Source organism: Gossypium arboreum, chromosome 10, assembly GCF_025698485.1.
Source record: "Gossypium arboreum isolate Shixiya-1 chromosome 10, ASM2569848v2, whole genome shotgun sequence".
NCBI lineage: Eukaryota > Viridiplantae > Streptophyta > Magnoliopsida > Malvales > Malvaceae > Gossypium > Gossypium arboreum.
The window spans coordinates 75,934,144-75,947,831 of NC_069079.1; the positions used below are offsets into that span (position 1 = coordinate 75,934,144).

At 42.2% G+C, this 13,688-nt stretch overlaps 1 protein-coding gene across 1 annotated transcript; it reads left to right on the forward strand.

The window, feature by feature from the left end:
• The first annotated feature begins 551 nt into the window (after positions 1–551).
• LOC108451034 (uncharacterized) lies at positions 552–6,620 on the forward strand. Its single transcript, XM_053020279.1, has 5 exons — positions 552–781; positions 881–1,402; positions 1,448–1,886; positions 1,983–2,705; positions 5,937–6,620. The coding sequence occupies exons 1-5, from the start codon at positions 552–554 to the stop codon at positions 6,618–6,620; spliced, it is 2,598 nt and encodes an 865-aa protein (XP_052876239.1).
• Positions 6,621–13,688: the final 7,068 nt, after the last annotated feature.

Genomic DNA, 13,688 nt, shown 5'->3' on the forward strand with positions numbered 1-13,688 from the left:
CTGGAAACCAATGAAAACCAACCAACCACGCACCCCTACGGTACAAGAAAAAAATCAATGGATAAGAAACTCAAGAAATTGAAGCAAATGCAAAAGGACATGCAAGAACAAATGCAGTCCCAGATGGAAGAGCAGCTAGCCAAAATTCAACGAGAGATGAAGGAGCAAATGATGGAGTCTCAGAGAGAGATGATGTCCCAATTATCCAAATTACTGTTGAGAGGAATAGATAAGGGAAAGGGCTCCATGGACCAAGTTGAGGAAATCAATGAAGATCTCCAATACCCCCCTAGCTTTACTCCAATGCATATACCGATGAAGCCCAGGATTAACCTACAAAAACCATCGGTCACAATCATACCCCAGCAAGTTCAAGCTGAAGCTTCAATTCCGATGAACTTCCAAACCAGCTTAGGCTCTAACTTTGTCAACAACCCGAACTATCCACTGTTCCCCACTTGGATGAAGTGGCTGAAGAGGAAAAAGCAAGGATGGATTCGTAAAAACAATTAGAAGAACGATGTAGATGGCTTGAAGAGAAATTCAAAGCCATGGAGAGCGCGGATCATCATCAAAAGATTGATGCCAAGGATCTGAGCCTGGTCCCAGATTTAGTCCTCCCCCCTAAATTCAAAATGCCTGAATTCAAGAAATACAATGGAACAAACTGCCCTGAAGCCCACATCACCATGTTTTGCAGGCGAATGACGGGATATGTTAACAATGACCAGCTACTAATCCACTGCTTTCAAGATAGTCTGGTTGGAGAGGCGTCTAAGTGGTACAACCAACTGAGTCGAGCCAAGATTAACTAATGAAAGGACTTGGCTCAGGCCTTTATGAAGCAATAAAATCATGTGACGGACATGACCCTCGACAGGATCACTCTCCAGAATATGGAAAAAAAGTCAAATGAAAGTTTTAGACAGTATACACAAAGGTGGAGAGAGGTGGCCATACAAGTTCAGCCGCCACTTCTAGAAAAAGAGACAACAATGCTCTTTATTAACACCTTGAAAGCCCCTTTTATCACTCATATGTTGGGAAGTGCCACCAAGAGCTTCTCTAACATAGTGATGACGGGAGAAATGATCGAAAATGTTGTAAGGAGCGGCAAGATAGAATTGGGAGAAAGTGCTAGGAAGTCAGTCCCGAGGAAAAGGGATAATGAAGTGAACAACACAAGCACATTCAACAAGGGGCAGTCCAAATCATTTACCATAAATCAACCTAAAATGGTGACCACCAATCAACAAAGCCCTGAATCCAATGCAAGGAAGAACACAGAAAGGCCACAATTCACCCCTATACCTATGACGATAGGGAGTTGTACCGAACACATCAACGCTCATGTGGTATCCCCTTTCTACCTAGAGCCACTGCAGCCCCCGTATCCCAAATGGTATGACACAAATGCCTAATGTGAATACCACGCGAGAATTACCAGGCATTCAATCGAAAATTGCACTGCATTCAAGAAAGTTGTCGAAAGACTCATTAAGGTGGGAATCGTGAGATTTGATAACTCAGCCATGCCCAATGTAGCAGGAAACCCACTCCCCAATCACACCAACCAAGGAGTGAACGGGATAAGCGAAGGCAAAAACAAGAAGATTAAGTGTGAGGTTGTGAAATTCAAGACTCTGTTGAGACAAGTGTGGAGGGAGATGGTCATGAGAGGTTTGATCGCGTTGGATTTGGGAAGAGAATCCAAAGAAGAGAGGAACTACTGCGAGTTCCACAATGAGGTGGGGCATGAAATCCAAGAGTGTGTGGAGTTCAGGGCCCTAGTGCAGAACATGATAAACAATAAGGAAATAGAATTCTATGAAGAGACTAAAAACCCCGTAGAGGGAGACATATGTGCGTCGGAGGGAGAGTCGATGGTACAAAATCAAACAGTTAACTACCCCGTGGTTATCATATCGAGACCCAAAAATAATGAAGCTAGAGTTTAACTACCACCAAGGGTCATAATCCAGAGACCTGCAGTCTTCCTTTACAAAGATAGCAAAAGGGTCCCATGGAATTATGATTGTAATGTGACAATTCCGGGGAAGGAAAGCCTGGTTGACACTTTAAAAAAGGACCAAGATAGGGGCTCCTATACACGTAGCTGGAGACGTTACGATACAGCGAGTGAGAAGGCACAGCCCGTAAAAGGAAAAGCCCTAGTGGTCAAAGGGGTGAAGGAAAAAGCGACCAAATCTGAACTTTCTGTCAATGAGCTAGTTAATGAAGAAGAGGCTAAGGAGTTTTTAAAATTCCTAAAGCATAGTGAATACAGCATGGTGGAACAGCTACGTAAACAACCAGCTCGTATCTCAGTGCTGGCCTTACTTCTAAGCTCGGAAGTTCATCGCAGCGCGCTAATGAAGGTCTTGAATGAAACGTATGTTGCCAATGATATCTCTGTTAACAAACTGGACCGATTGGTTAGTAACATAAGTGTCGACAACTATATCTTCTTCAATGACGATGAGATACCACCCGGTGGCATGGGGTCAACTAAAGCATTGCACATTACCATACGCTGTAAAGGGTATACGCTGCCAGTCGTATTGATTGACAACGGATCGGCTTTGAACGTCCTGCCATTGACCACACTAAACAGATTACCTGTAGACAGCTCTCACATGAAGGAGTGCCAAAACATAGTGAAGGCATTTGATGGCACGGAGAGAAAGGTGATAGGCAGAATCGAGGTACCTCTTCTGTGACAGCCCAAAATTGACCCTAGTCGGGAAGTGGTTTCGGGACCACTAAACCGAGTCACCGAAATGTTTGAACGTAATATTTATTGTCTAGAATATGTAATTATGAATGTGTGAAAATTTCAAGCTTCGATTTAGCCGATAGCATGTGAATTCAGTTAGTAGGACTTGTGTGACACTTTTGAAAAGTGATAGGCTAATCTATAAGGACCTAATAGTGCATGTAGTCAAAGGGGAGGACTTGCATGTCAAATTTCCCCCCCTAATAGTTAGTGGCCGGCCATGACAAGAGATTATGGGTAAAAACATGTCATAAAACATGTTGGGACAATGGTGTATGTAAGAAAAAATAAAATAGTGAGCATGGGAATTTAATAATGAAAGGAACAAAAAAAAAAAAAAAGAGAAAAAATGGTCTCATGCATGCCCATTGCCGTGAGTGTGGAGAAAGAAAGAAGAATTTTGTTCATCATTTTCATTTCCTTTGGGCTGAAAATTCTAAGGAAGAAGGAAGGAATTCTTGTTTCATGTTGGTTTGGAAGAGGTTTAGGAGGAGGTTTGGCCATACTTGTACCTAGATTAAGGTAAGTTTGATGTTTTGCCATGAGATTCATGTATATTTTAGTTGCTAGCTTGATGTTCTTGTTAGCCCATGGTTCAAATCTTTGTTATGTCATGGGAATGAAATTCGCCAAAGTGAATATGGTGTTAATGCCATTGCATGCTAAATATCAAGCTTGATAATGATTCATGTGATGGTGGATTGAGGATTCTTAGATTTTCTTTTAGCATTTTTGAATGAGATACTAAGTTCTTTGTTTAACCATGACCAAATTGAAACGGTATGGTGTTGTGGTATTCGCCATGTTATATCCATAAGTATGATTCATGCATGTTGCATGGTAAGTAAGATTTAAGCTTTGGATATGTGTGTATATTTGGATATAAGCCACTTGAGAATTCGCCATTGCACCTACATGAATATATGTTTGCACATGATGAATTGGTATGACATGTATACTATTTTAAGGTGTCTATTTGCTTGTGATGTTGTTTCGGTTATGAAATAAATGAGAGATGTGTATAGAACTACAATATGTAATGCGTTAATTAGGAAAATGTATGCTGTTTTTTTGTGTAGTATTAAGTGTAAAATTGGCCTCCACATAGACATGCATATTCGGCCAAAGGAAGTAGATTGGTGTGCATGTATTCGGTTAGAGGCAACCATATTGAAGCCTTATCTTGGCTTAGATTGTTGACCAAATGGGTAATAAGTGAGGATGGTTGCGAATATACAAACATACATATGCATGTGTAATTGAATTATGAATGTTTAGCAAGAGGGTTAAACTAGTTGATTTATTGATTAAGCTCAAGGAGTTAAAGAAGGAGAATCAAGCAAGGGAAAGACGAAGGTCATCGAGTAGCCGACTTGACTGTTTTACCCAACACAAGGTAAGTCATTAAGCGTATATTTGGTGTTGATTTAAATGATCAATATATATATGCAAATGTGTTTAAATGAGTTGGTGTGTAAATGGAAATGTATGTGTATGGAATGATGCCATTGTTGAATGTATAAAGGCAGCAAAATACATAAGGTATTGGTCTCGGCACTAAGTGTGCGGGTATAAATGGACACGGTGACAAGATTGGCACTAAGTGTGCGGGTTTAAAATTGTACAGCACTAAGTGTGCGAGTTTGATTATATAGCACTAAGTGTGCGAGTTGAATACATATAGCACTAAGTGTGCGGATTCACTATATGCTCTTGCATTACAATTGGCACTGAGTGTGCGACATTATCGAGCTAATCCCGACAGCGGATCGGGTAAGTACCTCGAGCTCATGACGAATAGAAAATATGTTCATGCTCGGGGTTGAATTTGGTAAGTCTTAAATCTATGTGATGATTGAAATTGTATGATTGTGGTGGAAATGAGTTAGTGTGTGAAAATGCCTCAAATATCTTGTTGTGTAGAATATGAAATGTGGATGTATGACTTGGTATGAGATTGGACCGAAAGGTCCGAGGAATTATGGTATAGATTCGATATGGATGAGTACCTAGCCTCGTTTATTGTTTCATGTTGTAGTAACTTTATCGGTGGATTGATGAATGCTTACGACTTATCTGAGTTGTAAACTCACTCGGTGTTTTCTTGTCACCCATTTTAGGTCTCTCGGACTCGTATTGTTTGCGTGATCGGGACCGTCGTTGAAGTCATCACACCGGCTGAAATCTTGTGGTATTGTTTTTGTTGTTGAAGAACATTTGGCATGTATAGGCTATTATATTTTGTCGAATTGTGGGTTGTAAACTTTAAGCCATGTGAAAATGGCCTATGTGGTCGTCGAGTGGGATGCTAGAACCTATAGCCACGAGTCTTAGAAACTCAAATTTTGATAAGGTGGCCATAATTTGTGTCATGTATGGTGGATGATTAAGGCCAAGGAAAAATTCATGAAATTGGCATAGTCTCTGCAGTAACTGTTGCGGACAGCAGCAGTGAGATGAGATTGAAAAATCACTAAAAATAGTAGAAGTATAATTAAATAGTGAGTAAATTATGGAACTGAACCTTGATGAATCTATTTTTATATGGACGAAACGAAACGACCATATGAGCGGTATACTGAGAAATATTAAGGTTCTCGTGAGACAGGGCCAGAACGGTTTCTGGGTCCCCTGTCGCGACTTTGAAAATTTACCATAAATTATTCAGAAAGAATTAGGAGTCATAACTTATATGTAAAGATTCCATTTTGAGTCTAGTTTCATTAGAAACAAATGGCACCAGTATTAAAGCCCTGTACAGGGAGATATTCAAGTTGTAACGCGAGAAGGTCAGAGCAGTCGGTCCCTGTAACATGGGTGACTTTAACTAATAAACTGTACCAATTGGCCCAACCAAAAATTCTAAAAATAAATCCATGGATGGGTATATTAGTCTAAATTCAGGGAAAATTTACGAAACCAGTTTCCGAGTTTTGAAACTCGAGATATGATTTTTAAGGCGACGGTGATGCAGTTTTCCAGCCTGACTGGTAACGTCAAATTGGTTGGTATCTTGAGAGGGTTTGGCCGTTAACCCCTCGTGTCCGACACCGGCGTCGGTCACGAGTTAGGGGTGTTACATCTTCAGATTGGGCCAAACATATATGAGGTGGATTTCCTAGTAATGGATATCAAGCCCTCATATAATTGCTTATTGGAGAGGCCCTGGATACATTTAGCTGGGGCAGTGCCTTCTTCGTTGCATCAAAAGTTGAAGCTGGTATCAGAGGGGAGGTTGATAACGATCAATGCTGAAGAGGATATCATTGCAACTGTGAGCAATAATGCGCCCTATTTGGGGACAGATGACGAAGCAATCGAATGTTCATTTCGATCTTTAGAATTTGTTAATGCAACCTTCATCGCTGAGGGAAGCAAAATTCTGGTGCCAAAATTGTCCAAAACCACGAGGATGAGCCTCCAGTTAACGATCGGAAAAGAAGCCCTACCCGGAAGTGGACTTGGGAGACATCTGCAAGGAAGGGTTGAAACGCCAATGCCGAAAGACAAGAGAGACCGCTTCGGTTTAGGATTTAAGTCGAATGCGAAACAAAGGAGAAGGGAGCTGGGAAAGAAGCAAGAAAGAAGAAGAGCTCGATTAACGGGGGAGGAAATCAAGTGGGAACCAATGACATTCCCTCATATATCAAAAACATTTGTATCCGGGGGAATCATTCATCCCGAGAGAGACACACCAATGACGAGAGCTATAGAAGAAAGGCTGGAAAGCTTGGACATCAACGTCATATGCGAAGAGGAGACCGAAGAGAGAATTTGTCGGGCATTTGCCTCTGCACGCCTGGAAGTGTTCTGGACAACTGGACTGCGGAAGAGATTCTTGTAGCTTTTAGAACGGATTCAGAGTAATGTCCAAAACACACTTATTGCTCTAGGCCTAGGAGTAATAAGAATCTTTTGTGAAATAGGCCGATGTATAAAAACGACATTTCAATAAAATGCACGGTTATTATCATTTTTGAGCAAATGTTATCTCGTCTTTTCAATTCCATTCATAACCATACTAATGATTACTTTCGAATTCTTTTATCCTTGAAACATTCTTGTAAATATTCTTTCATTCGTCATTCATAATCATATCACGCAAATAAATGTTTCGAATTCTTTTGATTCTTTGTATCTACCTTCGTCCTCATAACAGGTCCCCAGATATTAATAATACGAGTGACACTGCTAGCGACTCAGAATTTCCTTTCGAGCAAGATGTTTGTATGGATGATTCTCAGGATTTTGAAGATGACCAAGGCTGTAACCTATCTCCTGATTTGTTGAGGATGGTAGAACAAGATGAGAAACAAATCCTACCTCACAAAGAATCAGTCGAAATTGTGAGCTTAGGAGAAGGACAAGAGGTGAAGATCAGAACATGTATTACTGCAGAGATGAAGCGAGACCTTATTGAATTACTTCAAGAATTCAAAGATGTCTTCGCATGGTCATACAAAGATATGCCCGGGTTTGACACTGACATCATGGTGCACCGACTCCCTATAAAAGAAGAGTGTAAGGCTGTTCAGCAAAAACTCTGAAGAATGAGGCTCGACATCTTGCTAAAAATAAAGGAAAAAGTTCGAAAGCAGTTTGATGCTGGATTCCTGAAGGTGGTAAAATACTCAGATTGGTTAGCCAACATCGTCCCTGTCCCTAAGAAAGATGGAAAAGTGAGAATGTGTGTAGACTACAGAGATTTGAATAAAGCCAGCCCAAAAGACAATTTCCCACTACCTCATATTGACATCCTAGTGGACAACACGGCGGGACACTTACTGTTTTCATTCATGGATGGTTTTTCAAGATATAACCAGATCAAGATGCATCCTGAAGATATGGACAAAACCACATTTGTAACTATGTGGGGCATGTTCTGTTACAAGGTGATGCCGTTTGGACTGAAGAATGCGGGGGCAACTTGGCAAAGAGCCATGGTAACCCTTTTTCATGACATGATGCATAAAGAAATCGAGGTCTATGTGGATGACATGATAGCTAAGTCTCGAACAGAGAAGGAGCACATACAAGTCCTGGGAAAATTGTTCTTGAGGTTGAGGAAGTTTCAGCTAAAACTCAACCCCGCCAAATATACCTTTGGAGCCAAGTCTGGAAAGTTGCTCGGATTCGTGGTTAGTAAGAAAGGGATCGAGATTGATCCAGACAAAGTTAAAGCCACACAAGAGCTATCCCCGCCGCGCACTCAGAAAGAAGTTTGAGGCTTTTTAGGAAGATTAAATTACATTGCTCGGTTCATTTCACAACTGACCGAGAAATGTGACCCTGTCTTTCGCCTACTCAAGAAACATAGCCCAGGTGAATGGGATGAAGAATGCCAAGGGGCTTTCGACAAGGTCAAACAGTATTTATCCAACACCCCGGTGCTGATGCCATCTAACCCCGATAAGCCGTTGATACTGTATTTGGCAGTATTCGAAAACTCCATGGGATGCGTATTGGGTCAGCATGACGAGTCAGGGAGGAAAGAAAAAGCTATTTACTATCTCAGTAAAAAGTTCACAGAATGTGAGGCAAGGTACCCGCCGATAGAGAAGTTGTGTTTTGCCCTAATTTGGACAACCCGAAGACTAAGGCAATATATTTTATATGACACCTCTTGGCTTATCTCAAAATTGGACCCCTTGAAGTATATGATGGAGTCAACAGCTTTGAATAGAAGGATGGCCCGATGGAAGATTCTACTTTTTGAATTCGACATAGTCTATGTGAACCAGAAAGCAGTAAAAGGAAGTGCAATAGCAGATTTTCTGGCCAGTAGAGCCTTGGAAGACTACGAACCTTTGAACTTTGACTTCTCGAATGAAGACCTAATGTGTGTTGCTACCACTGAAGAAGATGACCCAGAAGAGCTTCCTTGGAAACTAAACTTTGATGGGGCATCAAATGCTGTGGGTAATGGAATCGGGGCAGTCTTGGTATCCCCAAGAGTAAATCAATATCCATTCACTAGTAAATTGGATTTTGATTGTAAGAATAACATGGCGGAATACGAAGCGTGCATCATGGGTATCCGTGCAGCCATAGAACGCAAGATTAAAGTGCTAGAGGTGTATGGGGATTTTGCACTAATGATTTATCAACTTAAGGGAGAATGGGAGACTAGAGACCCCAAGTTGATCGACTATCGGAAACTGGTCCTTGAATTGGTCAAAGAGTTTGATGACATTACCTTCTGTTACCTGCCACGAGATGAAAATCAGATGGCCGATGCTTTGGCCACCTTAGCTTCCATGATCAAGGTGAACAAACAAGAAGATGTCAAACCCATCCGGATGAGCATTTATGAAACTCCGGCCCACTGTTACAGTATTGAGGAGGATGAGGAAAAAGATGATCACCCTTGGTATCACAATATATTACAATACGTGAAGAATCGTGAGTACCCGGACCAGGTAGGCGAGAATGACAAAAGGACGCTAAGAAGATTGGCCATCGACTACATCTTAGATGGAGAAATCTTATACAAAAGAAGAAAGGATCAAGTGCTATTAAGATGCGTATATGTTGTAGAGGCTAAGAGAGTCTTGGAAGAAGTCCATGAAGGCATCTGCGGGACACACACTAATGGCTTTACAATGGCCAGGCAAATTATGAGATTCGGGTATTATTGGTCCACTATGGAAGGAGACTGTATCAATTACGCCAAGAGGTGTCATAAATGCCAAATCTACGGAGACAAAATTCATGTGCCTCCTTCCCTGCTGCATGTCATGGTCTCCCCATGGCCTTTCTCTATGTGGGGTATGGACATGATTGGACCGATATCACCTAAGGCTTTCAATAGGCATCGGTTCATCTTTGTGGTTATTGACTACTTCACCAAATGGGTAGAAGCCACTTCATATGCCAACGTGACAAAGTCGGTAGTGAGCAAATTTCTGAAAAAGGAGATCATATGTCAATACAGAATGCCAGAGAGGTTTATATCTAACTATGCCTTAAACTTGAACAATAGTATAATAGTGGAAGTCTGCAGTCAATTCAAGATCAAACACCACAATTCGTCACCGTATCACCCGAAAATGAATGGGGCAGTGGAAGCGGCCAATAAAAACATTAAAAAGATCATGGGGAAGATGATTGAGACCTACAAAGATTGGCATGAGAAGTTACCATTTGCCCTCTTTACTTATCGAGCATCAGTCAGAACCTCAACTGAGGCAACGCCTTTCTCTTTAGTTTACGGAATGGAAGCAGTTTTGCCAATCGAAGTCGAAATCCCATCCATTCGAGTGCTGTCAGAGTTAAAGTTGGACGAAGCAGAATGGATCCAGTCTCGATACGATCAATTGAACTTGATTGAGGAAAAGAGGCTAAGAGCTATCCGTCATGGTTAGATGTACCAAAAACGAATGATACGGTCTTATGACAAAAAGGTTTGCCCTAGAGAATTCCACGAGGGAGACCTGGTTTTGAAAAAGATTCTTCCCATACAAAAAGATTTTCGAGGAAAATGGATGCGTAATTGGGAGGGGCCTTACGTGGTGAAGAAAGCTTTCTCTAGAGGAGCATTAATTCTAGCTGAGATTGATGGTAAAAACCTACCCCATCCCGTAAATTCGAATGCCGTCAAGAAGTATTTTACCTAAAAAAGGAAAGGCCAAGGTGAAAACCCGCAAAGGGCGCTTTGAGACAAAAAAAAAAAGATGGAAAGGCCAAGGTGAAAACCCGCAAAAGGGCACTTTGAGACCAAAGGGGTTTTTGAGTTGAAAACCCAAAATCGGGCAGCTAAATTTTTAAATGTGGGGCATGTGGTAGTCTTGTCCTCAAAGAGGAAGAACAGTACATCTTGGGGCATCAACAAAATACAGGGGATCTCTTGAACACACATTTAGCTCGAAAGAGTCTTCGAAAAATTAGAATAGTGAAGCTCGTGCTGCGATATCTGGGGCACCTTTTCTTGCACCTTATCAGATTTGTTATCCTATATATTCATATCAAATTTTACTTAATAAAATTCCATTTGTCCATTATGATAATCTCTTTCGAGCATTTTTGTTGAAATCATGATTTTTGGACTTATCATATTCACACAAAAGAAGTTACGCATATTACTCTGGAAAGTCTCTAAATAGTACAAGAACCTGAAATAGGGTCACTAGTCAGAACTAACCAGACTCAAAAGTGGAAAACACTGGGAAAAGAGTAGTCCAAATTAAGAATATTTCTTCAAATTTTCTGTCAGAGATAACAGCTAAGCAAGAAGATGCGATAGTACATCAATGAGGGAACCCGCATGAACTATGAGCAATGATACTTTAAGCGTTTAAAAAGGAATCACTCTCATAACAATTCTACATTCATAACCATTCATTTAGTTAGGAACATTTGATTCATTTCATAACATCCTAATTATTTGACATAAAGCATCACATTTAGTTAGGAGCATTTGATTCATTTCAATCATAGCATCCTAATTACTTGGCATAAGCATGGATGCATGAAACTGATTTTACAGATCATGTTCCTCAGAGGACAGTGTAGTACAATCGGTGAATTCACAAGTCTTAACCCCCTAAGCAGTGGGGCAACAAGCTGAAGATATCCAAGATGATTTGGCATTTCTGTATCAAGCGGGGAGCAAATTGAAGACATAGCTGATTTGGCTTTCACGTATTTACGTTGAAACAAATCCAAGATGATTTAGCATCTCTGTAGCGGCAGAGAGCAGATCGAAGATAACAGATTTGGCGTTTCTGTAGCGGCGGAGAGCAGATCAAAGATAACAGATTTGGCGTGTCTGTAGCAACGGAGAGTAGATCGAAGATAACAGATTTGGCATCTCTGTAGCGGTGGAGAGCAGATCGAAGATGATTTGGCATCTCTGTAGCGACGGAGAGCAGATCAAAAATAACAGATTTGGCGTCTCTGTAGCGGCGGAGAGCAGATCGAAGATAACAGATTTGGCGTCTCCGTAGCAGTAGAGAGCAGATCGAAGATAACAGATTTGGTGTCTCTGTAGCGGCGGAGAGCAGATCGAAGATGATTTGGCATCTCTGTAGCGGCAGAGAGCAGATCGAAGATAACAGATTTGGCGTATCTGTAACGACAGAGGGCAGATCAAAGATAATAGATTTGGCGTCTCTGTAGCAGCGGAGAGCAGATCGAAGATAACAGATTTAGCGTCTCCGTAGCGGCAGAGAGCAGATCGAAGATAATAGATTTGGCATCTCCGTAGCGGCGGAGAGCAGATCAAAGATAACAAATTTGGCGTCTCTGTAGCGGCAGAGAGTAGATCGAAGATAATGATTTGGCGTCTCAGAAGCGGCGAGAGCGATCGAAGATGATTTGGCATCTCAGTGGCGGCGAGAGCGGATCGAAGATAACAGATTTGGCGATTCAGAAGCGACGGAGAGCGGATCGAAGATAACGATTTGGCGTCTCAGAAGCGCAGAGAGCGGATCGAAGATAACAGATTTGGTGTCTCTGTAGCGGCGGAGAGCAGATCGAAGATAATAGATTTGGCGTCTCCATAGCGGCGGAGAGAAGATCGAAGATAACAGATTTGGCGTCTCCGTAGTGGCGGAGAGCAGATCAAAGATAACAGATTTGGCGTCTCCGTAGCAGTGGAGAGCAGATCGAAGATAACAGATTTGGCGTCTCCGTAGTGGCGGAGAGCAGATCGAAGATAATAGATTTGGCGTCTCTGTAGCGGTGGAGAGCAGATCGAAGATGATTTGGCATCTCTGTAGTGGCGGAGAGTAGATCGAAGATAACAGATTTGGTGTCTCTGTAGTAGCGGAGAGCAGATAGAAGATATCAGATTTGGCGTCTCCGTAGCGGCAGAGAGCGATCGAAGATAATGATTTGGCGTCTCCGTGGCGGCGGAGAGCGATCGAAGATAACAGATTGGCGTCTCCGTAGCGATGAGAGAGCGGATCGAAGATAACAGATTTGGTGTCTCAGTGGCGGCGGAGAGCGGATCGAAGATGATTTGGCATCTCAGAAGCGGAGAGAGCAGATCGAAGATAACAGATTTGGCGTATCTGTAACGACAGAGGGCAGATCAAAGATAATAGATTTGGCGTCTCTGTAGCAGCGGAGAGCAGATCGAAGATAACAGATTTAGCGTCTCCGTAGCGGCAGAGAGCAGATCGAAGATAATAGATTTGGCATCTCCGTAGCGGCGGAGAGCAGATCGAAGATAACAGATTTGGCTCTCTGTAGTGGCGGAGAGCAGATCAAAGATAACAAATTTGGCGTCTCTGTAGCGGCAGAGAGTAGATCGAAGATAACAGATTTGGCGTCTCTGTAGCGGCGGAGAGCAGATCGAAGATGATTTGGCATCTCTGTAGCGGCAGAGAGCAGATCGAAGATAACAGATTTGGCGTATCTGTAGCGACAGAGAGCAGATCGAAGATAACAGATTTGGCGTCTCTGTAGCGGCGGAGAGCAGATCGAAGATAACAGATTTGGCGTCTCTGTAGCGGCGGAGAGCAGATCGAAGATAATAGATTTGGCGTCTCCATAGCGGCGGAGAGAAGATCGAAGATAACAGATTTGGCGTCTCCGTAGCGGCGGAGAACAGATCAAAGATAACAGATTTGGCGTCTCCGTAGCGGTGGAGAGCAGATCGAAGATAACAGATTTGGCGTCTCCGTAGTGGCGGAGAGCAGATCGAAGATAATAGATTTGGCGTCTCTGTAGCGGTGGAGAGCAGATCGAAGATGATTTGGCATCTCTGTAGTGGCGGAGAGTAGATCGAAGATAACAGATTTGGTGTCTCTGTAGTAGCGGAGAGCAGATAGAAGATAACAGATTTGGCGTCTCCGTAGCGGCAGAGAGCAGATCGAAGATAACAGATTTGGCGTCTCCGTAGCGGCGGAGAGCAGATCGAAGATAACAGATTTGGCGTCTCTGTAGTGGCGGAGAGCAGATCGAAGAT

Excerpts from the sequence above, each read along its gene's own strand:
- LOC108451034 (XM_053020279.1), top strand. The coding sequence starts at position 552 with ATGGAGAGCGCGGATCATCATCAAAAGATTGATGCCAAGGATCTGAGC. Across the intron at positions 782-880 it reads GTTGGAGAGGCGTCTAAGTG|GATCACTCTCCAGAATATGG; the intron begins GTACAACCAACT and ends GACCCTCGACAG. Across the intron at positions 2,706-5,936 it reads AGGTGATAGGCAGAATCGAG|AGGCCCTGGATACATTTAGC; the intron begins GTACCTCTTCTG and ends TGCTTATTGGAG.